Source organism: Salmo salar, chromosome 21, assembly GCF_965601325.2.
Source record: "Salmo salar chromosome 21, fSalSal1, whole genome shotgun sequence".
Taxonomy (NCBI): Eukaryota; Metazoa; Chordata; class Actinopteri; order Salmoniformes; family Salmonidae; genus Salmo; species Salmo salar.
In genome coordinates, this window is record NC_138311.1 from 30,172,501 (window position 1) to 30,199,557 (window position 27,057).

Consider the following 27,057-nt stretch of genomic DNA (forward strand, 5'->3'; position numbering starts at 1 on the left):
CGTGGTGGAGTGGATGGAACAGGTCAGCTGGACCACGTCCCCCTCCTGGACCTCTGACGAGTTACTGGACAAAGACACTGTGACGTTACTCTCTGGTGGAGGGAGAGAAGAGTGGGGAGGGAGAGAGAGAATTCAGAGAGGGAGGGTTGAGGTAGAAGGAGTGACAGAACATATACAAAATAAGTCAAAATGGACCAACACCTCTCCAATGACATTTTGACAGGGTTTTACATTTAAATAATGAAACACTAGAACCAGGCTTCACATGTAAAACAATTCAGAGGACAAAAAGAACCACGGGCAGTATGGTGTCTACCAGTGACTGGAGTATACTACTGACTAGCCTATGCATGTACTGTATTTATGTCACAGCAGCCTGTATCTGTGGAGATGATCACTCGACTCTGAACTTGGGGCAGCTGAGAAAGAGAGAGAGAGGAACTGTCAGAGAGACACACAGACCCCAGTGGACTGATGCATTGTGGTTTGCAGATCCCACTTCTGACACCTAATGCAATGCAGCTGATACCCCGGTCCACCCAGGGCTTAGGGGCCGGGCCTGAGATCACACGGCCCAGCGTCTGATGGATTCCTCCTCAGAAGAAAGTGCAGAAGGATAAAAGTCTTTAGCTGCCTGTCCCCTGTGCTTTAAAACATACCCTCTCTCTCCTTCTCGCATCACTTCAGCGCCTTTCACACACTGCAGAGCGCTGCCCGGCCCCAACACCCCCCTTAACCCTCGGGTGATCTGAGTCTACAGGGAGGGCTTCTTTCCTGCTCTCTTTCTCTCTTTCTCATTCCCTCCATCTCGTTCTCTCTGCCGTCAGAGGATGAGGGGTTGACTGGGTGCTAACCACCCCTCCTACCAAGCTACAGCCCTGGGAGAATACAGAATGAAGCAGCCTTTCCACACTTACATGAACAAATGGAAGGCCTCCATCCCTTTCTCTTCTTCTCCATCTTTTAATTTCACCCAGCTTTTCCCCATGTTAAATACATTATACATTGTCTCTGTCGCTCGGCTCTTAGTGTCAATGTGGATTTGTATGAACATCACAGATGGTTAGGCAGGCAGAGGGCAGCTTCTCTCCTCTTCAAACCCGCCTGTTTTTGTCTTGCTCCTCTTTCAATTCTCTCCCTGTCTCGCACTTGTTCATTCTCTCCCACCATCTTCCTTTCTGTTCATGGGTCTCTCTCTCTCCTCTGTGTGTTTCTATCCCTCTTTCTCTTTACTCCATTCTCTCTCTCTCTCAGTCCCTTCCTTTTCTGTGTCTCTCTCTCACTCCCTCTTTCCATTTTCTCTGTGTTTGTAATTCATAGCAGCGCGTTTACCCCTCTCCCCTGCCCAAGGTAAACTCATTCATCAGGACTGATTTGTCAGCACTGTTTATACCTCTGTCTTCCCGTCCTCCTGCTCTCAACCCTCTCTAACCCATTCTACCCCATCACCGCTGTTAATGGGTCCAGATACAAGGGATGGTAACTAGAGGCGGGTGAGTTGGGGGAGTCAACCTGACCCCATACCCTTCTACCCACTCTCCATTAAGACCTCCCCCTCCCTGCTGTAACCATGGTTATTAAACATACAATGCTTTTATAGAACATTAAATCTATTTGTTAGGGAAACAAAAGGTCCCATTAGGGAGAATCCCTGGGGATTACTGGGGCCATGTGGGGGCCAGGGAGGCTTTGTTTTGGGACAGTTTGGGTGGGAGTGGAGTGAAGTGGGGGGTGCTTGGGTAAGGTCAGGATGGTTGGGTGCAGGTGGTGGATGATGGCATATTTAGGGTGAGTTGGGGTGGGTTGTTATTGTGTTTTTATGCTGGTAACAGCAGGCTTTAGCATTCAACACCAGCCCTTAGAAAGAGAGAGTGAGGGATAGAGAGGCTATAGAGCTGCAGACTGGGGGGGGGGGGGGGGGCGGCACTGAACTACTAGACAGAGGATTCATCAGGATAGAAAGAGAGAGGATGAGAACATTGGGCACTGGAGGTTTTGGGAGGGTTGTATTAGCTAGATTAGGCTTCATATCGCCTCCCAGTGTTCCAGCACGCCCCTAGCGGCCAACACTCTGAAAGCCCAGCTGAGTCACTCAGCTCCAGCAGAACACATTAATTTAGCCCAGGGATCCCTTAGTGGGCCCTGGAGAGCTAGGCCCCATTCCTTCCTCTCTCCTTCTTCACACTCTCATTTCACGGCTGTTAGCTCAGCCTCCTGCATCCTCCTCTGAAACTCTCTCCATTATCCAACCTAGCAGCTCTGAGCTGAGGAAATGAGAAGGACCATAATACTGCATTACCAATATTTAGCGATCCACTCAGACAGAAAATGAGTGATGGGGGGAAAGTTGATACAGTTACATATCACAATATTATTATGGACAATATTATATTGATACTTTGACTCCAAGTACGAATAATATTTGAATTGCTAGGTAGTGTTAGCTACCGCTAGTCATCTGTACCTGCACTCAAACTCCAGTATTTGTCCTTCCATAGCTTGTTCTATAGCCTTGAAACAATTGAGACATGGATTGTGTATGTATGCCATTCAGAGGGCAAATGGGCAAGACAAAATGTAAGTGCCTTTGAACGGGGTATGGTAGTACAGTTGAAGTCAGAAGTTTACATACACTTAGGTTGGAGTCATTAAAACTATTTTTTCAACCATTCCACAAACTTCTTGTTAAGAAACTATAGTTTTGGCAAGTCGGTTAGGACATCTACTTTGTGCATGACACAAGTAATTTTTCCAACAATTGTTTACAGACAGATTATTTCACTGCATCACAATTCCAGTGGGTCAGAAGTTTGCATACACTAAGTTCACTGTGCCTTTAAACAGCTTGGAAAATTCCAGAAAATGATGTCATGGCTTTAGAAGCTTCTGATAGGCTAATTGACATCGTTTGAGTCAATTGGATGTGTACCTGTGGATGTATTTCAGGGCCTACCTTCAAACTCAGTGCCTCTTTGCTTGACATCATGGGAAAAATCTAAAGAAATCAGCCAAAACCTCAGAAAAAAAATGTAGACCTCCACAAGTCTGGTTCATCCTTGGGAGCAATTTCCAAATGCCTGAAGGTACCACGTTCATCTGTACAAACAATAGTACGCAAGTATAAACACCATGGGACCAATCAGCCATCATACCACTCAGGAAGGAGACTCGTTCTGTCTCCTAGAGATTAACGTACTTTGGTGTGACAAGTGCAAATCAATCCCAGAACAACAGCAAAGGACCTTGTGAAGATGCTGGAGGAAACAGGTACAAAAGGATCTATATCCACAGTAAAACGAGTCCTATATCGACATAACCTGAAAGGCCGCTCAGCAAGGAAGAAGACACCATCCCAACCGTGAAGCACGGGGGTGGCAGCATCATGTTGTGGGGGTGTTTTCCTGCAGGAGGGAGGGGTGCACTTCACAAAATAGATGGTTTCATGAGGATGGAAAATTATGTGGATATATTGAAGCAACATCTCAAGACATCAGTCAGGAAGTTAAAGCTTGGTTTCAAATGGGTCTTCCAAATGGACAATGACCCCAAGCATACTTCCAAAGTTGTGGCAAAATGGCTTAAGGACAACAAAGTCAAGATATTAGGGTGGCCATCACAAAGCTCTGACCTCAATCTTACAGAAACTTTGTGGGCGGAACTGAAAAAGCGTGTGTGAGCAAGGAGGCTTACAAACCTGACTCAGTTACACCAGCTCTGTCAGGAGGAATGGGCCAAAATTCACCCAACTTATTGTGGGAAGCTTGTGGAAGGCTTTCCTGAAACATTTGACCCAAGTTAAACCATTTAAAAGACAATGCTACCAAATACTATTTGAGTGTATAAACTTCTGACACACTGGGAATGTGATGAAAGAAATAAAAGCTTAAATAAATCTCTCTACTACTATTCTGACATTTCACATTCTTAAAATAAAGTGGTGATCCTAACTGACCAAAGACAGGGAATTTTTACTAGGATTAAATGTCAAGAATTGTGAAAAACTGAGTTTAAATGTATTTGGCTAAGTTGTATGTAAACTTCCGACTTCAACTGTAGGTGCCAGGTGCACCAGTTTGTGCCAAGAACTGCAACGCTGCTGGGTTTTTCACACTCAACCAGTTTCCCATGCGTTTCAAGAATGGCCCACCACCCAAAGGACATCCAGCCAACTTGACACAACTGTTGGAAGCATTGGGGTCAACATGGGCCAGCATCCCTGTGGAACGCTTTCGACACCTTGCAGAGTCCATGCCCCGACGAATTGAGTCAGTTCTGAGTGCAAAGGGGGGGGGGGGGGGGGGGCACTCAATATTAGGAAGGAATTCCTAATGTTTGGTATACTCAGTGTATAGTGAGCAATATCTTTCGAACAGAAAATCGTAATAAAATCCCAGTATCGAATCGCGAGAATCACAATACATATCGGCACCCAAGTTTCATGATAATATCATATTGTGAGGTCCCAGGCAATTCTCAGCCCTATAGAAAATAATGGTGGAACAAAGAGCAGCTTTATTCTCAGTGAGACTCACGGTCCACAATAGAGGCTCTATTGTTCTCTGGAATAGAGGTATCTGACCTCCGCTCTGGGAGAATACATAATGTATATCATTAGAAAAGCATACTACTATCAAAGTGCCAATCAGATGTCGTTTAACTCAATGGTTCCCAAACTGAGGGACGCGCCTCCCGTGGAGGACGCGAGGGGTCGGCAGTGGGGTGAAGAGGCGTGGGGCCCCCAATTCTTTAAACTTACTCTTGAAAGTTGTAATAGCATAATGCAAGTTGCAATTTATAAATTGGGTAGTGCATCATCAGTTCCTCTTGTCATGTTAGTCATTACATACCTTAGAGAGATATTTATAACTTGTCAGAAATGTCCAGATCTACTAGCCCATGTTTGCAAAAAAAAATTGCCCATAGATAGTCATTTTTTTGTTAATCAAATATCGCATGAATACTCATTAGACATGGCAAAAAGTATAGAATTTCAAGGAAATTTGCTTTAAAACTGCTAAATGTTCTTTGCACCCTATGACAAACTGTGTAGAATTGCAGGAAATAATCTTTAAACCTGCTAAATGTTCTCTCCACTAACAAGAGGGGTGTGAACAGTTTGTGTCATGAACAGTGCTTGTGCCCATAGAAATAGATGTGGTGCGGGCAGGGAGGGGCGCAGGATGGCCCCCAAGTGAAAAAGTTTGGGAACCCTTGGTTTAACTGACCAAGGGGCCAATGAGAGGCCTTTTACTACCAAAGGGGCCAATAGCGTGCCGTGTTGATACTCACTGATAGGCTGCACAGTGATCTGGACGTTGCGTGACCTCTTGCTCCGGTCTATAAAGTCCCCAGTGGGTGTCTTCTCCCTCTCCGTGACCCTACAGATGTATTTCCCAGCATCCTCTGGTCGGAGGCGCTGCAACTTTAGCAGGTGCACGGCGGGGCTCTCCTTACGCACGGTCATGTGACCGGCGGCCTCACGCGCCACATAGTCGGGTCCCAGGACGGGCACAGCGCTGGGCCCTATCACGGCAACCGACGAGCTGCTGAACACCCACGACACCGAGAAGAAGCGCTCGGGCACGCTCTGGGCATCGATGGTGCAGCGCAGCTCCAGCGGCTCGCCCGCCGTGAAGGACCGCCGCTCCGTGCTCACCTGGATAGAGAAGTCCCGATCTGGGGGAGAGAGAGATAAAATTGGTTAAAAAGCAGAGTTTAACTCCTCCTGTCTCCAGAGAGCACATGTCAACACATCTTCACACTCCAGTCCTTAATCAAAAGAGATGGATGTTAAATTCCACCAGGATGCTGAAGTCCCGATCTGGGAGGATGGAAGGAGAGGGGGAAGGAAAGGGGAGAGGGATAAGAGAAAATTGTCATCCCCTATTTTAACATTTAGCATCAGTATGGTTTCAGCTGCCAGTTTCTCCCAAAGACGGAGAGAGGGAGGGAGTCATCAACTCTGATTTAGCTGTTGCATATCACATGTTCCCTTATCCTCATATAACGCATGAGAGTATGACTAGCTGCTCAGGATAGAGACCTTCTTTAAATACCAGCATATGAAATGAAAATGCATCACACTACCACATTCTATTCTTTAATGTCTGCTGCCTGTCACATTGGGGGCAGAGAGAGCGAGAGAAAGAGGAGTCGAAAGAAAGGGAGAAAGAGACCGAGGGAGGGAGGGGGGGGGGGTCACACAAGGGGTCAGCTATGCCCACAGTGAAGCACAGCTCCTTCAGCCTCCTCCTTTCCTCTCTCATCCTCCTCTCCCCTTGGTTTCACCTCCAACACACAAACACAGCGAATTAAGATTCTCTACAGCAGATGAAAAAAGCCTCGCCACTCCGCTCGTCTCCTTCGCTCTTCCTGACAGAAGAGAGAGGAGAGGAGGCCGAGCAAACATTATCAGTGTAGCCGTCTCTGCATACACCTCTGACTGGGCTCCCAATTATAGATGGACTCCGCACACGGCGGCACCAGCGTTTAATTTACAGTATTCATTTCAACATGAGGAGCGGCGGTATGCTCTGTGCATCTCATTCCCTCTCTGCTCTCAGAGAGGTGCTAGCCCCTGGCTGGAATTATAAAGACTTTAAACAGACTTCCTGAGAAAACACAGTTGTGGAAAAGTTCAAAGCCTGCCATTTGAAGAGGGGAGGGGGGCGACTGTTTACACGTACACACACACAGTGAACTTTCATGCTGAGCGCTTGTCTCTAAAATAACAATGAGCCTAATAGCTAACAGTCCGGCACTGGCTGGACAGATACAAGCAGACTCACACACAAACACACACAGGTCATCAGTAACAGAGTGGAAAGCAGATGCCAAAACAAAGGCCAGTGACGATCATTGACCAATGAAGCGGCAGGATATTGCATTGTGACATCAGATCTGTATTCCTGGCTGTATCTAAACTCATGGAGCTGTGACCTGCTTTACAAGGACAACTTAGAGTTCAGCAACAAACATGGCCATGGGAAACTGGGTCGTATTCACTAGGCACCAAACTGAAGCAAACAGATGAAAATGGGGAGGTACCATCTCAACTTGTCCAATAAGAAATGCTTTTTTACGTTTTCCATTGCACAACGTTTTGAAACTTTTTGCTATGATGCGTCTTCATGAATACTACCATGGACTGTGCCTGGGCAATACTGAGAGGTGAGAGACACGGAGGAAGGGAGGAGCTAAAAGTGGAGACATGCACCTGTCAACGGTTTGTAATAAATTAAACGTGAAAAGAAACAGGCCAATCAGATGCAGCGAGAGAGTAGGAAGTTATAAAACAAGAGAGTTGGGAAAAGATAAAAGGGGGCAAGGGAGAGATGGGATGAAACGTTAAAGGGAGAAACAGAGGGTCGGAAAACAGAAAGGCAAGGAGAGCAGAGAACAAGAAAGATGAAGTGAAAAAACATCAAAAAGAGAGAGGTTTAAAGAGACGTGTAGAGGGAGAGGAAGAGATGTGACGAGAAAGGGAGAGAATGATAAAGTGAGGGAGAGAGAGAGATGGAAAGAGAAGAGGTCCATTAGGATTCTGTCCTTGTCTAGCGTCTCTCCTCTCTGTCTGTGGGTGATTAGCCAGTGATGGGGCTGTCTCAGGGTCCTCTCGCTCTCCCTCCCTTCAATACACACAGCCTAATGAAAGAGCCTCCAACACACACACACACACACACACACAAAATCAGTAGACACGTACACGCCCTGCTCTACTCCCTTTGTCACACTACAACACTCCCATCCATTTTAGATTATAAAAGAGAGAGAGAAGAGAGAGAAGAGATGAAGAGCTCTATGTGCCTCTCTTGGCTAACTTATTGCTCTTCTGAGAGACAGAGTCTTCCTATCGAACATCCTCTGATCACGATCTGAGGCGCCATTAACAATCAATGAATAATTCCACTGTCATACTGCAAAAAAAATGTATAAATGTTTTGCACCATATATCTACTGGAATAGTTTTCCTGGATCTGGAGAAAGACAGTATTGTACTGTACAGTGGCCCTGTATGTAATGTGTGTGTTTTGGGGGATTTTACTATCCTGAACGACTGACTAGAAGTCCTTACAAGGATAGTACAGTGTGTGTGTAGCTCAGACTCTGTTCTTGTGCCCTGTCTGCTGGGTTAGAGGTCGACAGCTAATTATAAGATCATTATCATAAGAAGCATACCATCTCCTCTGTCTCGCTCTCTCGCCTGTTCCGCTCCACCCTCCTCCTAACTCTGGGGGAATTTCCCCAGTATAACTGTGGATGGCTGAGAGATTTAACTCTCGTCACAAACAGAGCAGTATGTCTCATATACAGTAGACTAGCCCAGACACAAAGGGAGTTTCACTGTAGGATACACAGAGGGAACACTGAGGAATAGAAATTACATTTCGTCTCTGACTTCAAGGTCACAGGAAGCCCAATGAGATGACGTACTACTATCACATCAGCATGAAACACTCCATTATCGTCAGGGTGTGTGTACTTCCTGCTTCCTGACCCTGTGTGATCTCTGACCCTTGTAACAGTCCAGCTTTGTATTTCCTGTATGCCAGTCAACACATGCAGTCCATAGGGGATTGGTAAGCCCTCCTTAGTGCTCTAATGAGCTTAGTGAGAGATACTGATCAGCCCTCGGAGAGTGTGTATGACGAGTCACAACCTTACACACACACAAACAATCTCGCCACTCCCATTGCCCCCTACTCACCAGTGGGCTGTATACGTAGCTGGGTCTTGTCGGCCTGCTTGCGGGTCATAGCAAACCAGCTGCGATCGGGGTCCTGGATCCACTCTGCAGCCTGGCAGTAGAGCAGGCCCTGGTCAGCAGGCTGCAGCCGGTGGATGGTCAGCCTGTAGGACGTAGCGCTGGTCTTATCCAGTCTCAGGTCTCCTGAGGTCATCCTCTGTTTGTACGGCCCGCCGGCGCGGAGGACAAAGTCCCGGGACAGGGTGAGGATCTCCAGGGGTGGGGCGACAGCGTCTTCCGGGGAGCGCAGGTACCAACCCACAGACAGGTGTGTGTGCTGCTCCGTCGTCCGGGAAACCTCACAGCTGAGCTGGAGCGTGTCTCCCTCCACCTGGGAGAGGGTCTGTGGCGGCGCGGTGACGGTGAGGGAGTCAGGGATGACTGCAGGAGGAGAGGAGAGAAAGAAGAAGAGAGAAAATAGGAGTGTCACATCATTGGTTCAGTGTCTGCTTAGCACATGGATCAAAGTTGTGGCTTTCATTCCCATATATACTAAATTTACACATGTAAACTTTAAGTGGCTTTAGATGAAAGCATTTGCTATAGGACGTTGTTATTATATTTCTGTTACATCAGTCCTATGAGTTGACACCTTCTCCTGCGTATGACATAACCCTCTCAGACATACAGTACCTCTCCCCCCCTCACCCCCATAGACCTCACACACAAGCTGTTCACTCCCTTACCATCGGGCAGACGGTATCGGCACATGAGGTCTGATACCAACAGGCTCAGAGACAGTTTCTATCTACAAGCTATCAGACTGCTGAACACTTGAACTGGACTGACCACCTGCTCGGACTCTTCACACTTTAGCTCACACACACACACACACACACACACACACACACACACACACACACACACACACACACACACACACACACACACACACACACACACACACACACACACACACACACACACACCTCTTATTATTATTGCTAAATATTGCACAATAAAAAATAAAAAAAACACTTGCCCCCCCGATTCCCCCTTCCCCAAAACACGTGTAAATATTTACATTTACATTTTAAATATTGCACTCTAAATTGTGCCGTTCTGTATTATAATTATGCTATAAATGTCAAAGACTCTAGCCATCCTAGTCATGGACTGTTCTCTCTGCTACCGCACGGCAAGCAGTACCGGAGCGCCAAGGTCCAAGAGGCTTCTAAACAGCTTTTAACCCCAAGCCATAAGACTCCTGAACAGCTAATCAAAGGGCTACCCAGACTCCTCTTTTACGCTGCTGCTACTCTGTCTATGCATAGTCACTTTAACTCTACCTACATGTACATATTACCTCAGTTACATCAACTAACCGGTTCCCCCGCACATTAACAATGTACTGGTACCAGCTGTAAATAGCCTCGCTATTGTTATTTTACTGCTGCTGTTTAATTATTTGTTACTTTTATTTTAAATGTTTAACTTATCAATTTTTTACTTAACACCGATTTTTTTTAAACTGCATTGTTGGTTAAGGGCTTGTAAGTAAGCATTTCACTGTAAGGTCTACATCTGTTGTATTCGGCGCATGTGACATAAAATATTTGATTTATTCTATCCTACTGGGCTATTTCCTTTATGTTCATATTCTTATCTTTTATATTTCTTATTGTTGTTGCATTGTTGGATGGTGTATACAATGTGTATCCTGTACATACGACTAATAAAACTTGAAACTTGTAACTCCACACACACACACACACACACACACACACACACACACACACACACACACACACACACACACACACACACACACACACACACACACACACACACACACACACAGAGAGAGAGAGTGTTCAACAAGCCAGGGCACGTTCTCCTGACTGACAGCTCTAACCCTGTGAAGCCTCAGACGGAGGTCTACCAGATCACACACTCTAAATATACAGACAATGTATTTGGAATGAGAACACATTTCAGCATTAGCTAGCATCTATAACTGACAACAGAGAGAGTCAAACTCGGCCGGTTAAGAACAGAGAGAAAGAGAGGGAAAGAAGAAGAGAGCGACATGACAGGTTTGAGAGGGAGGAGCGGATAAAACACTATACAACTCCAGAAATAAACCCTGGTTACTCTGTCTGGAAACAGGGATCGGCAGGCGGCAGGAGTATTATGGGATGGAAGACTAAATGTCCCAGCAGCAGTCAGAGGGTGTGTGAGTGAAGATACATCCTGTCTAAATGTCTGTCAGTTGGACTCATATCCTGTTTGAGTCCTATTATCTCAGTAGGAAATGGCTCATTTAACCGGTCAGGGGCTTGATGTGATTAACATCTAATGATTGACACACACACACACTCTGCCCTAGTATGTATAAAGACAGTGTGTAGCACACAATGTGCAGCAGCAGTCATCCTTTTAGCTGACCTGGACAAATGAATGGGAAATGGAAAAATGCAGGGACTGAGAGTAGGCTTTCCAGTAATACAGTGCGGTATTGTCAAGCCCTGGTTAAGATGCTTGGCTCTTCAAGGGCTTTGTCAAGATATATGATATTGGAGTGCACTGTGCAGCAGGCACATGGTATTGCAAAGCAATTGAAACACATAAGCATTTTTATTGTGGAGATGGGCATGGGCTGGTTTCAAGCCTGGTGGTATCCATCTATCCTGAAGCTTTCCTGGTATGAATGAGCACATATGCTAACAGCTTGTCTGTCTTGTTGTCTGTGTCTGGAGCTGGGATGATGAACCTAAAAGTATTAACACCAACCATACCAATCACTTATCACAGGCATTTTGCTTACAGTGCATTCAGAAAGAATTCAGACCCCTTGACTTTTTTCCACATTTTGTTACATTACAACCTTATTCTAAAATTGATAAAATCGTTTTTTCCCCCTTATCAATTTACAAACTATACCGCATAATGACAAAGAAAAAACTGTTTAGAAATGTTTGATAATGTAAAAAAGGACCATAAGTATTCAGACCATTTACTCAGTACTTTATTGAAGCCCATTTGGTAGTGATTACAACCTCAAGTATTTTGGCGTATGACGCTACAAGCTTGGCACACCTGAAATTGGGGTGTTTCTTCTCTGCAGATTTTCTCAAGCTCTGTCAGGTTGGATGGGGAGAGTCGCTGTACAGCTATTTTCAGATGTTCGATCGGGTTCAAGTCCGGGCTCTGGCTGGGCCACTCAAGAACATTCAGAGACTTGTCCAGTAGCCACTCCTGCGTTGTCTTTGCTGTTTGAACCATTGCCCCAGCCTGAGGTCCTGAACACTCTGGAGCAGGTTTTCATTAAGGATCTCTGTACTTTGCTCCATTCATCTTTCCCTCAGTCTTGACTAGACTCCCAGTCCAGGCTGCTGAAAAATATGCCCACAGCATGATGCTAACCACCATGCTTCACCGTAGGTATGGTGCCAGGTTTCCTCCAGACGTGACGCTTGGCATTCAGCCAAAATAGTTCAATTTGGTTTCATCAGAACAGAGAATCTTGTTTCTCATGGTCTCAGAGTCCTTTAGGTGCCCTTTGGCAAACTCCAAGCGTGTTGTTACAGTTGAAGTCGGAAGTTTACATACACTTAAGTTGGAGTCATTAAAACTCTTTTTTCAACCACTCCACAAATTTCTTGTTAACAAACTATAGTTTTGGCAAGTTCTTAAGGACATCTACTTTGTACATGACACAAGTAATGTTTCCAACAATTGTTCACAGACAGATTATTTCACTTATAATTCACTGTATCAATTCCAGTGGGTCAGAAGTTTACATACACTAAGTCGACTGTGCTTTAAACAACTTGGAAAATTCTAGAAAATGATGTCATGGCTTTAGAAGCTTCTGTTAGGCTTATTGACATCATCTGAGTCAATTGGAGCTGTACCTGTGGATGTATTTCAAGACCTACCTTCAAACTCAGTGCCTCTTTGCTTGACATCATGGGAAAAATCAAAAGAAATCAGCCAAGACCTCCGAAAAAAAATTGCAGACCTCCACAAGTCTGGTTCATCCTTGGGAGCAATTTCCAAACACCTGAAGGTACCACGTTCATCTGTACAAACAATAGTATGCAAGTATAAACACCATGGGACCATGCACCCATCATACCGCTCAGGAAGGAGACACGTTCTGTCTCCTAGAGATGAACGTACTTTGGTGCAACAAGTGCAAATCAATCCCAGAACAACAGTAAAATACCTTGTGAAGATGCTGGAAGAAACAGGTACAAAAGTATCTGTATCCACAGTAAAACAAGCCCTATATCGACATAACCTGAAAGGCCGTTCAACATGGAAGAAGACACCACTCCAAAGCCACCATAAAAAAGCCAGATTTCGGTTTGTAACTGCACATGGGGACAAAGATCGTACTTTTTGGGGAAATGTCCTCTGGTCTGATGAAACAAAAATAGAACTGTTTGGCCATAATGACCATCGTTATGTTTGGAGGAGAAAGGGGGAGGCTTGCAAGCCGAAGAACACCATCCCAACCGTGAAGCACGGGGGTGGCAGCATCATGTTGTGGGGGTGCTTTGCTGCAGGAGGGACTGGTGCACTTCACAAAATAGATGGTATCATGAGGATGGAAAATTATGTGGATATATTGAAGCAATATCTCAAGACAGGATGTTAAAGCTTGGTCACAAATGGGTCTTCCAAATGGACAATGACCCCAAGCATACTCCCAAAGTTGTGGCAAAATGGCTTAAGGACAACAAAGTCAAGGTATTGGAATGGCCATCACAAAGCTCTGACCTCAATCATATATAACATTTGTGGGATCTGTAAAAGCATGTGCGAGCAAGGAGATCTACAAACCTGACTCAGTTACACCAGCTCTGTCAGGAGGAATGGGCCAAAATTCACCCAACTTATTGTGGGAAGCTTGTGGAAGGCTACCCGAAACGTTTGACCTAAGTTAATCAATTTAAAGGCAATGCTACCAAACACTAATTGAGTGTATGTAAACTTCTGACCCACTGGGAATGGGATGAAAGAAATAAAAGCGGAAATAAATTATTCTCTCTACTATTATTCTGACATTTCACATTCTTAAAATAAAGTGGTGATCCTAACTGACCTAAGCCCTTCTCCCTCGATTGCTCAGTTTGGCCGGGCGGCCAGCTCTAGGAAGAGTCTTGGTGGTTCCAAAAGTCTTCCATTTAAGAATGATGGAGGCCACTGTTCTTGGGTACCCTCAATGCTGCACACATTTTTTTGGTACCCCAGATCTGTACCTCGACACAATCCTGTCTGAGTTATACAGACAATTCCTTCGACATCATGGCTTGTTTTTCCTGACATGCACTGTCAACTGGGGGACCTTATCTAGACAGATGTGTGCCTTTCCAAATCATATCCAATCAATTGAATTTACCACAGGTGGACTCCAATCAAGTTGTAGAAAAATCTCAAGGATGATCAATGGAAACAGGAAGCACCAGAGCTCAATTTCCAGTATCATAGCGAAGGGTCTGAATACTTTTGTAAATAAGGTATTTTTTATTTTTAATAAAACGTGCGAAAATGTCCAAAAACCTGTTTTCCCTTTGTCATTATGGGATATTGTGTGTAGATGGGTTAAATATATATCGATCTTAGAATAAAGCTGTAAATGTGGAAAAAGTCAAGGCATCTGAATACTTTCCGAATGCTCTGTATATCGTTCATTACAATATGTAGCCTACACTACAGAAATGCGAGTGATTGTTAATGGGACAATTGATGGCCATCAAAACAGTAGTAGTAGTTTAAAGGATAATACAATTGTAAAAACTGTGGTGCACATTAATGTTATAAACGTATCATTCCATTTTTCATTATCCATTTTTCATTACACACACACACACAGAGCTGGACGATATGGACAAAAATCCATATTGTGATAAATCGCCAGTCCAGCTCTCTGTGTGTGTGTGTGTGTGTGTGTGTGTGTGTGTGTGTGTGTGTGTGTGTGTGCCCGCACACTTGAACAGGGAACAGATTGAGAGATGGAGCAGGAATGAGAGAGGCACCACGACAGAGCGATCAGAGAGATAGAATAAGAGGGGAGGATCTGGTTACTGCAGTTTATCACCGGGGAGAATAACATGAAAGGAGAGGGATGAAAACGACAGGGAATAATTACGTTTGTCCTTCATTCCCATTGAAATAGAGCTCATGTACGCTCCGGAAATGGAACATTTAGCATGTCAGTATACAGATTTGGGTTGTATTGAGCTGAAATGACTTTGAATTCACTTTAATAGGTTGGAGTTGATCTGAGTTGACGAGGGTTGAATGACTTACAGGCAATCCCTGTCACTAAGGGTAAAGTCGCTTGAAGCATCTACATGGTTTTCTCCGTGTCAACACCAAATATCTGTTACTTAGCGACGAGTACAACTGTACTATCAATCGATTGCCAACAAGTACCACGTTAACCATGGTAGCACTCCTAGCCAATGTGTTCTGCCTTGGATCCATATGGATGGAGAATAAATGTGTTTGTGTCTTATAAAATTCTCTGTTGGCACTGGAGTAAGCCAACGGGCACATGGTGCTGCTCCTTGATAGGGTAGCTTGAATGTTCCATGAGAGGGCTGAAGGAGAGAGGCTCTGTATGGAAGTCTCCTGATGCTGCCTGTGACACATAGGGCATTTCAGATGTCTGAAGGCTACTTAGGGAGAGAATGTTCGGCGGCGTGACAGAGGCCTTATTTGGTGTGTGAAAAGCAGAGAGCAGCTCTCACACAGAGACCACACTATACCACCCGGATCAACAGGAGAGAGATTTACAACATGATAGAGAGGGAGAAAGAAAGAGAAAGAAGGAGAGGGAGAGCCTACTCATTCCACAACAACCCTCCTACGCTACAGCCTCCTGTTGCCATAACAACCCACCTACTTTACACTACTAAGGTTCCCCCTAAAACAGCCCGGAGTTGCCATAACAACATCTCCACTTCCATACATCTTTCCACTGATCCCCCACGCCTGCCTGGTGCCCCTCCCCCCAAAGACTCTGGATAACTGCAAAATGAAAACATGCTGCTCTTCTCTACATCCCTGGGTAGACAGGTCCACAAAACAGCTGGGTTGGCCTGACACCAAAAAAAAACACATACCCCACTTACTGTACTGTCCCCCAAGGCCAATCAAATCCTGTCAAGAATGCATTCAACCAATCAGGCATGACCCATTGGGGTCGTGGGGTCAGAGCCCAGTTGATAAACACACTGATGTGATCTACTTGAGATTCTCCCAATCGCCCCTTGACCTCAATCTGAGCAGGATTAAGGATGAGACGAAGCAAACATCCAAGCCCGCGCACACTGCAGGAGTATGGACTTGGCCTAAATCTGGGAGAGACTTCCAGGACAGGCACCTGGCCAGCCCATACTGCTGCTGCTGCTACTTGGACTTGTTTTCTCTTAAGTAAGAGACAGTACTATGAAAACAGGCTACAAACATCTACAATCACAACTTGGTCACATCCTGTGGTTGGCATGATTGCTGCCATAACAGTACGTTTGTTGCCACCTAGCTAGCTACTTCCAGACATAAATGAGAGAACACCTCCCTCTGACCATTTTACTCACCCTAGCAGAGCTGGTTAGGCTGTTTACACGTTATCTAGAGTGTTGGTGACTAACTGTGCTGATGGCAACAATTTAATGACATTTTATTGCCAACATATACTGACACCGGTCATATTCAACGGGTGTTACGCGTTCGTAAATGCATCTTTATTCTGCGCTGTCGCACACTCAGACAAAAGTGTTCTGAAATCAGGAGTATTTACGAACGCACCCTTAAAAAAAAAGAACACTACCAAAATCTGTCTGTTTTTTGCATGGGATCAATCCACCAATGTCGGCCTTCTGCATCTGCGGTAGAAGGTGGCAGAGCTACAGCGGTGTTTGCCAGACTAGGAGACATCCAGAAAATCGATCTTCTCACAAAAACTTCTGTAGCGTACAAACGGTACCGAAAGATGAGACTCTCATGAACACAATGGTGTTCTTTATTTTGCTCTCCACCCACAAGACAAAAAAACTACTAATGGAAGTACAGTGCATTCGGAAAGTATTCAGACCCCTTCGCTTTTTTCCACATTTTGTTACGTTACTGCCTTATTCTAAAATGGATTAAATAAATAAAAAATCCTCAATCTACACACAATATCCCATAATGACAAAGGGAAAACAGGTTTTTAGAATTCTTTGCAAATGTATTAAAAATAAAAACACAAATAGTTTATTTACATATGTATTCAGACCCTTTGCTATGAGACTTGAAATTGAGCTCAGGCGCATCCTGTTTCCATTGATCATCCTTGAGATTTTTCTACAACTTGATTGGAGTCCATCTGTGGTAAATTCAATTGTTTGGACATGATTTGGAAATGCACACCTATCTATATAAGGTCCCACAGTTGATAGTACATGTCAGCGCAAAAACCAAGCCATGAGGTCGAAGGAATTGTCCGTTGAGCTCCGAGACAAGGACTGTGTCCAGGCACAGATCTGGAAAAGGGTACCAAAAAATGTCTGCAGCATTAAAGGTGCCCAAGAACACAGAGGCCAACACCATTCTTTCATTGAACAAGTTTGGAACCACAAAGTCTCTTCCTAGAGCTTGCCGCCCAGCCAAACTCAGCAAACTCAGCAAAATCCAAATAACTACACAGGTCTTAATTGTAAAGGGTTTAAACACAGTTTCCCATGCTTGATCAATGAACCATAAACAATTAATGAACATGTACCTGTGGAATGGTTAAGACACTAACAGCTTACTGACGGTAGGCAATTAAGGTCACAGTTATGAAAACTTAGGACACTAAAGAGGCCTTTCTACTGACTGAAAAACACCAAAAGAAAGATGCTCATGGTCCCTGCTCATCTGCGTGAACGTGCCTTAGGCATGCTGTAAGGAGGCATGAGGACTGCAGATGTGGCCAGGGCAATAAATTGCAATGTCCGTACTGTGAGACACCTAAGACAGAGCTACAGGGAGACAGGACGGACAGCTGATCGTCCTCACAGTGGCAGACCACAGGTAACAACACCTGCACAGGATCGGTACATCTGAACTTCACACCTGCGGGACAGGTACAGGATGGCAACAACTTCCCAAGTTACACCAGGAATGCACAATCCCTCCATCAGTGCTCAAACTGTCCGCAATAGGCTGAGAGAGGCTGGACTGAGGGCTTGTAGGCCTGTTGTAAGGCAGGTCCTCACCAGACATCACCGGCACAAACCCACCGACGCTGGACCAGACAGGACTGGCAAAAAGTGCTCTTCATTGCCGAGCCGTGGTTTTGTCTCACCAGGGGTGACGGTCGGATTCGCGTTTATCGTCGAAGGAATGAGTGTTACACCGAGGTCTGTACTCTGAATCGGGATCGATTTGGAGGTGGAGGGACCATCATGTTCTGGGGCGGTGTGTCACAGCATCATCGGACTGAGCTTGTTGTCATTGCAGGCAATCTTAAAGCTTTGTGTTACAGGGAAGACATCTTCCTCCCTCATGTGGTACCCTTCCTGCAGGCTCATCCTGACATGACCCTCCAGCATGACAATGCCACCAGCCATACTGCTCGTTCTGTGCGTGATTTCCTGCAAGACAGGAATGTCAGTGTTCTGCCATGGCCAGCGAAGAGCCCGGATCTCAATCCCATTGAGCACGTCTGGGACCTGTTGGATCAGCGGGTGAGGGCTAGGGCCATTCCCCCCAGAAATGTCCGGGAACTTGCAGGTGCCTCGGTGGAAGAGTCGGGTAACATCTCACAGCAAGAACTGGCAAATATGGTGCAGTCCATGAGGAGATGCGCTGCAGTACTTAATGCAGCTGGTGGCCACACCAGATACTGACTGTTACTTTTGATTTTGACCCCCCTTGTTCAGGGACAAATTATTCAATTTCTGTTAGTCACATGTCTGTGGAACTTGTTCAGTTTCTGTCTCAATTGTTGAATCTTGCAATGTTCATACAAATATTTGCACATGTTAAGTTTGCTGAAAATAAACGCAGTTGACAATGAGAGGAAGTTTCTTTTTTTTGCTGAGTTTAGTTGAGCAGCGTAGGGAAATTGAGTGTTCTGTTGGGCTAAAATCAGTCATGTCGATAACTATTTTATCCCTCCTCTTAGTCCTAAATGAAGTCCATTCAATTGATTGAAGATGTCACTAAAAAACAAACATCTGATATGAAGTCCTCATCAAGCATTGTCGCTAGATAATGCTTGCTATTGTCGCTAAACTCACATGGGCTGCTCTCTTGACAGCACTATTACCCATGCTTAGCCACTGATCATGATGTAAAAGTAGATCACGATGCTCAGCAGTCTACAAAACAAGCGATGTTGATCGGATAAAGTCCATGGTGTTTTTTAACTCACCGCTGAGTTAAGTGCAAAGCATGCTCTGATGTATCAGGCAGTGTAGTGATCTCATCTGCGGTGAAAGAGCCGCTGGCAGACAGACCCTGTACCTCTGTTAGCAGCTTTGATTGGCTGTAATTGGTATGATGGGTGGTATTGACTGACAGCATTTAAATGGTCAAAAAAACAGATTCTCCCATTGTAGAATATTTGATCGAAGGCTCCTTTTCGCACGAAATGCAGTATTTTTTGCAGATTTTCTTTGTCAATGATGTTCAGAATTGATCAAAGGGCTACTCTAAAGTTTACAAACGGGCCAGATCTGACCGCTAGCTGCCAGTTGAATAGCCCTGCCTTAGACCTTAGTTACTATATAACAGAGGAAGGGTCTCTCCCTCTCATTGTCGCTAGTCCCTCTGGCCGGCATTTCATGTAGAGTCCCAAAACATCAGAAGGATGGCATGGCCAGATGAACGAGGGAGGAAAAGAGACAGAGAAAGAGTGGTAAAGACGATAACTTGAGCAGTTTGATCTGCAATGTTAACTTCAAAACCCTATCCTGACTGACATCTAACCTTTATGTAACCATTAATAAATTACACTGAACAAATTATCCTCTTTGAACAAGGCCATCGGAGTAGATTAAAATAATGTGTGTGCGTACTTTTGTGTGTTCCTGTGGACTGTGACGGGTCAATCCTCGTTATCAGATTTCTCTGCAGCGCTGAGTCACTTGGAAGTGCCCACTGACACACAACTACTAGTAATAATCCAAGCATTGAGTTACCCTCAATAGAAATAAAGGTGTGGAGCGGCAAACAGTATGGCTGACACGACCCATGTGACTCAGCACAGGGAGAGCTGTGACGGTGACCACACTGATCTGGAAAGGAGGCCATTTGTTAATGCAATATTCACTCAGAAATTGTGTGACGGGTTTGATTGGTTGAGACCTCTCGTTGTTTGGATTTGAAAATCCAACTGGAGCGGCGCTCGGAGGGCTGTGTGGCTCGGAGGGCTGTGTGGCTCGGAGGGCTGTGTGGCTCGGAGGGCTGTGTGGCTCGGAGGGCTGTGTGGCTCGGAGGGCTGTGTGGCTCGGAGGGCTGTGTGGCTCGGAGGGCTGTGTGGCTCGGAGGGCTGTGTGGCTCGGAGGGCTGTGTGGCTCGGAGGGCTGTGTGGTTGTGCATGTGGGTGTTTGAGTGAGAAAGAAACCGAGCAGTGCCAACCAGTAAAAGCATAGCCCCCTTCATCATCAACAGAGGACTTTGAGAGTTAAAGTGTTAGTCAGACTAGTGAAAACAGACATTATAGAACATAATAACACTATAAGAGAAGAGAAAGCAGAGAATGGTGAGGACGAGGTAGGATAATTAGCAGTAATTGCTCTGTGAGAAACAGAGATTGCTGCTCAGAGGAAAATGGAGAAGGTGGGCGTGTGTGTGTGTGTGTGTGTGTGTGTGTGTGTGTGTGTGTGTACAGGAGATGCATACGAATCCAGTGATGACTAGAGGAATGGGCATATGTGTACTATTTATTTCCCTCCGTCTTCCTCTCTCTAAGGCTTAGAGCTAGTAGTGAGTCAGAGGGATGAATACATTCTCAGGATTAGCAAGAGGGAGGAGTAGGATGAGGATGATGATGATCAGAGAGAGGATGAAGAGGATGATTGAGGAAGAGGATCATGAGTGTTCTGCTAGGCCCGATGCTCTGACATACACATTTTGAGCCTCACTTTAGATGTTGAGTGAACATATTCTGAGTGGGGAGGAGAGGAGGGGAGAGGAGGAGAGAGGAGAACAGAGAAAGAAGGCAGCCACAGTGTTGGATCTAGGGCCACAGCAGGGGGCACATTCATAATACAACACATACAGACAATGAGCCATACTGCCTATTAAACATTGTCTGTGTGTGTATACACTCTCACGAACATATCCCAAGCCATCTCTCAGTCTCCCACACAGCGCTATAAAAACCACACCGTGTCCAATCACCTAAAATGAACAGAGGAGACAGATGAAGGGAGGGAGGGCGGTAAAGAGGTAGTGGGAGAAGGGATGACAAGACACTCAAGTGTGTCTGCAGAAATAGTTCTGAGCTGTTCAACATCAGACATCTGGCGGCCAGCTAATGGAGTAACCACATACAGGTGGTGTGTCACTGTGACCGCAGCCCACATGAAGGCTCTACTGTTAAACAAGGGCCGCTGAATCATCCTCTCCTCTCGCTGTCCTTTTTCACACTCCTACTCTTCCATTCTTTGCCTTTTTTACTCCGAATTCTTCACGCTCTCCACACTCTTTCATGCACCCTTTCTCTCACACCCTTTCTCTCTGATGCTTCTCTTTCTTTAGCTAAGCTGTTTGTCAGCACCCAATTATCACATTCTGCTTTTCTCACTCTCCTTCTCTCTATCCTCTTGTCAAGCACACAACACACATACTGGCTGATACTGATAGTGAGCTTTTCTCTCACACTACCTTGCTGACTGGGCTGTACATGCAAGCTGCTCTGTCTCTCCCCTCACACTCTTTGAACATAGATAATTTCATATGTAAGTTATACAATCACAACTAGACCAGATGTACGGGTGAGAGCAGACCCCCTGTGAATATTACTGCTCACTATACCAAGATGAAAATCTGTGTGCCACACACACACACACACACACACACACACCTCTGGCACACCTAACACACACTCACAAAAAGAACCACGGAACCACACATACAGAGCGACACAGCAACACACACACACACACACACACACACACACACACACACACACACACACACACACACACACACACACGTCAGTATGGGAGCCCTGAGGGGACAGCTGCTCTCTCTCAACACACACACGTCAGTATGGGAGCCCTGAGGGGACAGCTGCTCTCTCTCTCTCTCAACACACACACACGTCAGTATGGGAGCCCTGAGGGGACAGCTGCTCTCTCTCTCTCTCAACACACACACACACACGTCAGTATGGGAGCCCTGAGGGGACAGCTGCTCTCTCTCAACACGGAGTCACAGACAGAGGGGATCACTGCAACACGGAGTCACAGACAGAGGGGGGATCACTGCAACACAGAGTCACAGACAGAGGGGGGATCACTGCAACACAGAGTCACAGACAGAGGGGGGATCACTGCAACACAGAGTCACAGACAGAGGGGATCACTGCAACACGAAGTCACAGACAGAAGGGGGGATCACTGCAACACGGAGTCACAGACAGAGGGGGGATCACTGCAACACGGAGTCACAGACAGAGGGGGGATCACTGCAACACGGAGTCACAGACAGAGGGGGGATCACTGCAACACGGAGTCACAGACAGAAGGGGGGATCACTGCAACACGGAGTCACAGACAGAGGGGGGATCACTGCAACACGGAGTCACAGACAGAAGGGGGGATCACTGCAACACGGAGTCACTGACAGAGGGGGGATCACTGCAACACGGAGTCACAGACAGAAGGGGGGATCACTGCATTCAAAAGGGACACATGGCGATCTGCAAGAATCGGTGGATTTTGTTATTGTAGCAGCTGAATGGTGAGGTGGAGTTAGTAGGCTGATTCATGGAGAGGATTTAGCATGAGAAGCTGTTTACACAAAGACAGGAGGACAGGTTTCACACACACACACACACACACACACACACACACACACACACACACACACACACACACACACACACACACACACACTTTCTCTCTGACACGATTCCTATCCTCCTAGAGGCCCAGCAAGGGAAGGAGCTTGAGAAAGAGAGAGATTTAGGGAAGAAAGAGAAAAGCGAGAGATTAAAAAGAGAGGTGTGAGAGGAGGGGTAGTTTGGAAAGAGAGGTGGGTGTATGAAAGACAAATCTTCCTAAGATGAGCATTTGAGAAGTGTTCAGGCAATGCTGTCGCTGAATAAAATCCTTGGGAGCATCAAATACATACACACGATGCTTTTAAAACACAAGAAAACATATCCGTTTCCTGCCATCACTCGCTTTCTCTCTCATTCCCCTGTTCTATACCTCGGTTTCTCGTTCTATGACTCACTCTCAACCTAAGTATTTCCCTCCTGTCCATCTCCCTTGGCCCCCGTTTCTCCACCTCTCCCTCCATTTCTCCCCTCGTCTCTCACTCCTCTAACCGTACTGACTTGTGTACTGTAACAGTAAACATTCTACGGTACTCAACCATACTGTATATTGTCTAAGAATGGATGAATTCCCAAACAGTGCAAACACAATGTAACCAGAATAAAAGTAGCCATCTACTGTATGTAACCTAGTTACTATTTTTGTTACAGGGCTTCACCTCCCTCTCTCTGCCTCTTACACCTAGAGAAGCACCCCACCCTCTCTTTTCATTCCTCCCTCTCTTCCATCCCCCACTCTCTCCAGCCCCAGATGGTCAAGTACTGTGACCAACTGAAGACAACCCCAGGAACAGAGCCAGTTACAGCCTCAGCCATCTGACCACCACTACTGTGTGTGGTGTGTGTGTGTTTAGATCACTGCAGGCTTTGTCTTGTTGCCACTTCCAGGTGGTGCTGCTTGCTTTTGGAGGATTGTGTATGTATGTATGTTGTGTGAATAACTGGAAAATAAGCCAATCTCCAGAAGCACTGGCAGATTATAGCAGGAGCACAGGGTAGAGGTCTGGTCTGTAAGACAGGGCTAGTCTTTTCCTTCATCAGATCAACGCCCCATGCATCAACTATATGGAGGCCAAGAGAGAGACAGGGGGGTCTGGCCGGTGACCAGAGTGTGTGTGTGTGTGTGTGTGTGTGTGTGTGGTGCTGATGGGGGAGGGGAGTGTGGGGAGTCTGAGGGGTGTGTGTGAAGAAAGGGGTTCAGGGTGGGGAGGGGCTGGAATATGCTAAACCTGGTGTGTGTCTGTGTGGGACAGGAATGTGCAGTCTGGAGCTTCTCAGGAGGGTGGTGTGGGGTGGGGAAATACCGTCTGGTGTGTGTGTGTGTGTGTGTGAGGGGCGGGGACATGCATGTGAAGTCTGGGGTGAGAGTGGGTAGAGTAGAACCACTAGGGAACCAGTCCAGCAGGGTAGCAGATGAGAGGAGCAACTGTCTGAGCTAGAGCCAGCACACACACCCTCTCTCTGGCAGAGCTCAACCCTGGCACAGGGGCACAGGTGGCAGCATATGTCTGCACCCGCCAGTTCGGAGGGAAAGACGGAGGAAGAGAGAGTGTGTGTGATAGGTACGCACTAGCTCAGGCTATGGAGATTGAGCACATAGTTATCGTCAGAGTGAAAGTCTTCTAACCTTTATTTCACCTTTATTTAACTAGGCAAGTCAGTTAAGAACAAATTCTTATTTACAATGGAAGACTACAACGGCCAAACCCGGACAACGCTGGGCCAATTGTGCGCCGCCCTATGGGACTCCCAATCATGGCCGGTTGTGAAACAGCCTCGATTCGAACCAGGGTGTCTGTAGTGACACCTCTAGCACTGAGATGCAGTGCCTTAGACCGCTGCGCCACTCGGGAGCACGTGTTACTGTGTAGTGTGTTCAGACTGCAGGCTGAGTTAGTTTTCCTCCATTTCCACATAGAGGCTGACAGACAGACAGCCTGGGGCTGTAGAGCCCATACTGAAACCTTTTACAGTAGACATTTTAACTAAACCACTATTTTTCATTCCAAATAATGAGGGGCTGATTAGCATGCCAACGAGGTGGTCACGATGTTAATCTCTAAACTGATACCAGCACTACCTCCACACACAGAGACAGAACGAGCAGGCAGATTGACTGGTTTAATAATGCTTTCTCTCACTTACACCACTGTATTAGCCAAGTGCATGTTATGCATGCAGTAATCTTTAACCTCTGAAATTCTAAGCCTTGAGGGGGGGGGGGGGGTTCTACTAAGCAAACATATAATTGTTTTAAGATGGTCATACCATGCATCATTTAGCTATTATATACAGATATACATTTTTACTTTATTTGATCAAATATAGAATTTGGCCTTTACTACTATAGCCCATAGAAACGCATTGAATAACACATTCATAAATGGCAAAACAGGCCGCATCTTTTTTTATATATCGAGGAGATCTAAGAAAGCTAAGGAAATGCTAACATTTTTTATTTATTTTTTAAATACATATTTATAGGCCAAACCGTTCGGATGCCACAGACGTTTTCGTGAGAAGACCGATTTTCTCGTTGTCTGACAAACGCCACTGTAGCTCGGCCACCTTCCACCGCAGATGCGGAAAGCCGACGCAGCCCATGCAAAAAAAACTGATAATGTATGTCTAGCTTTAACTGACGGATTTTGATGGGGATTTTTTTATTATGTTACTTAGATTGACACACGTATACGCATCTGCTTGTGTGCATGTGTGTGGTAGACAGAGCAGGGTTATCAGCAGTTCCTGTGAAAAAGTAGACCTACAAGCACCTCGAGTTTTCTTTTCTGTTGAGATAAGACTTCAAACCAACACAAACATCCCGGGCTCCAATACCAGCTTCATCCTCACATTTGTCTCCTGCCTGTTTTATGAAAACCAGCTTACTAACATGAATACATATGTAGCATTAGCAATCGCCTATTAATATACATATTCTTGTAGCATTCATATTCATGTAGCCTAGCCACTGCATTGCATTAATTTCACACAGAGAAGAGGCAGAGCACCCCTGAGGGTTAGCGCTTAGCTAAGCTAATCAAATCAAAACAGAGGAGCAGTGGCGCTTTTGGCCCATTTCCCATTTACACACACACACACACACACACACACACACACACACACACACACACACGTTCCCTGTTAACACCCTCATAACGCTAACACGTTAAACCCTCTCTCATTAGCCTAGCTCGTTAGCGTGGGCGCTAAGCTAAAGACAGCACTTGCTCGCGTGCTGACATACAGTACAAGTCAAAAGTTTGGACACAACTACACATTCAAGGTTTTTCCTTTTCTTTTTTACTATTATCTACATTGTAGAATAATAGTGAAGACATCAAAACTAAGGAAATAACACATATGGAAACATGTAGTAACCAAAGAAGTGTTAAACAAATCTAAATCTATTTTATATTTGGGATTCTTCAAAGTAGCCACCCTTTGCCTTCATGACAGCTTTGCACACTGTTGGCATTCTCTCAACTAGCTTCACTTGGAATGCTTTTTAAACAGTCTTGAAGGAGTTCCCACATATGCTGAGCACTTATTGGCTGCTTTTCCTTCACTCTGCGGTCCAACTAATCTCAATTGGGTTGAGGTCGGGTGATTGTGGAGGCCAGGTCATCTGATGCAGCACTCCATCACTCTCCTTCTTGGTCAAATAGCCCTTACACAGCCTGAAGATGTGCTAGGTCACTGTCCTGTTAAAAACAAATGATAGTCCCCCTCAGCACAACAATTCTAGGTCACCTGTACTCCACACACAGAGACACGTACAAAGCTCTCCCTCGCCCTCCATTTGGTAAATCCGACCACAACTCCATGCTCCTGATTCCCGCTTACAAGCAAAAATTAAAGCAGGAAGCACCAGTGACTCGGTCTATAAAAAAATGGTCAGATGAAGCAGATGCTAAACTACAGGACTGTTTTGCTATCACAGACTGGAACATGTTACGGGATTCTTCCGATGACATTGAGGAATACACCACATCAGTCACTGGCTGTATCAATAAGTGCATTGAGGACGTCGTCCCCACAGTGACTGTACGTACATACCCCAACCAGAAGCCATGGATTACAGGCAACATTCGCACTGAGCTAAAGGGTAGAGCTGCTGCTTTCAAGGTGCAGGACTCTAACCCAGAAGCTTACAAGAAATCCCGCTATGCCCTGCGACGAACCATCAAACAGGCAATGCGTCAATACAGGGCTAAGATTGAATCATACTACACCGGCTCCTACGCTCGTCGGATGTGGCAGGGCTTGCAAACTATTACAGACTACAAAGGGAAGCACAGCCACGAGCTGCCCA

General features: G+C 45.7%; 1 protein-coding gene across 2 annotated transcripts in view; it reads right to left on the reverse strand.

Annotated features, from left to right (window-relative positions):
- The window catches only part of LOC106582101 (immunoglobulin superfamily member 3), an 89,885-nt gene that overhangs the window by 35,259 nt on the left and 27,569 nt on the right, over positions 1 to 27,057 (reverse strand). For both annotated transcript variants that reach the window (XM_014164845.3, XM_014164846.3), the window contains exons 3-5: positions 8,708 to 9,127; positions 5,290 to 5,676; positions 1 to 92 (exon numbers count right to left, since the gene is read on the reverse strand). The exon at positions 1 to 92 is cut by the window's left edge and continues 316 nt beyond it. In XM_014164845.3, the coding sequence (XP_014020320.1) occupies positions 1 to 92; positions 5,290 to 5,676; positions 8,708 to 9,127 (899 nt within the window). The remainder of the gene's footprint in view (positions 93 to 5,289; positions 5,677 to 8,707; positions 9,128 to 27,057) is intronic.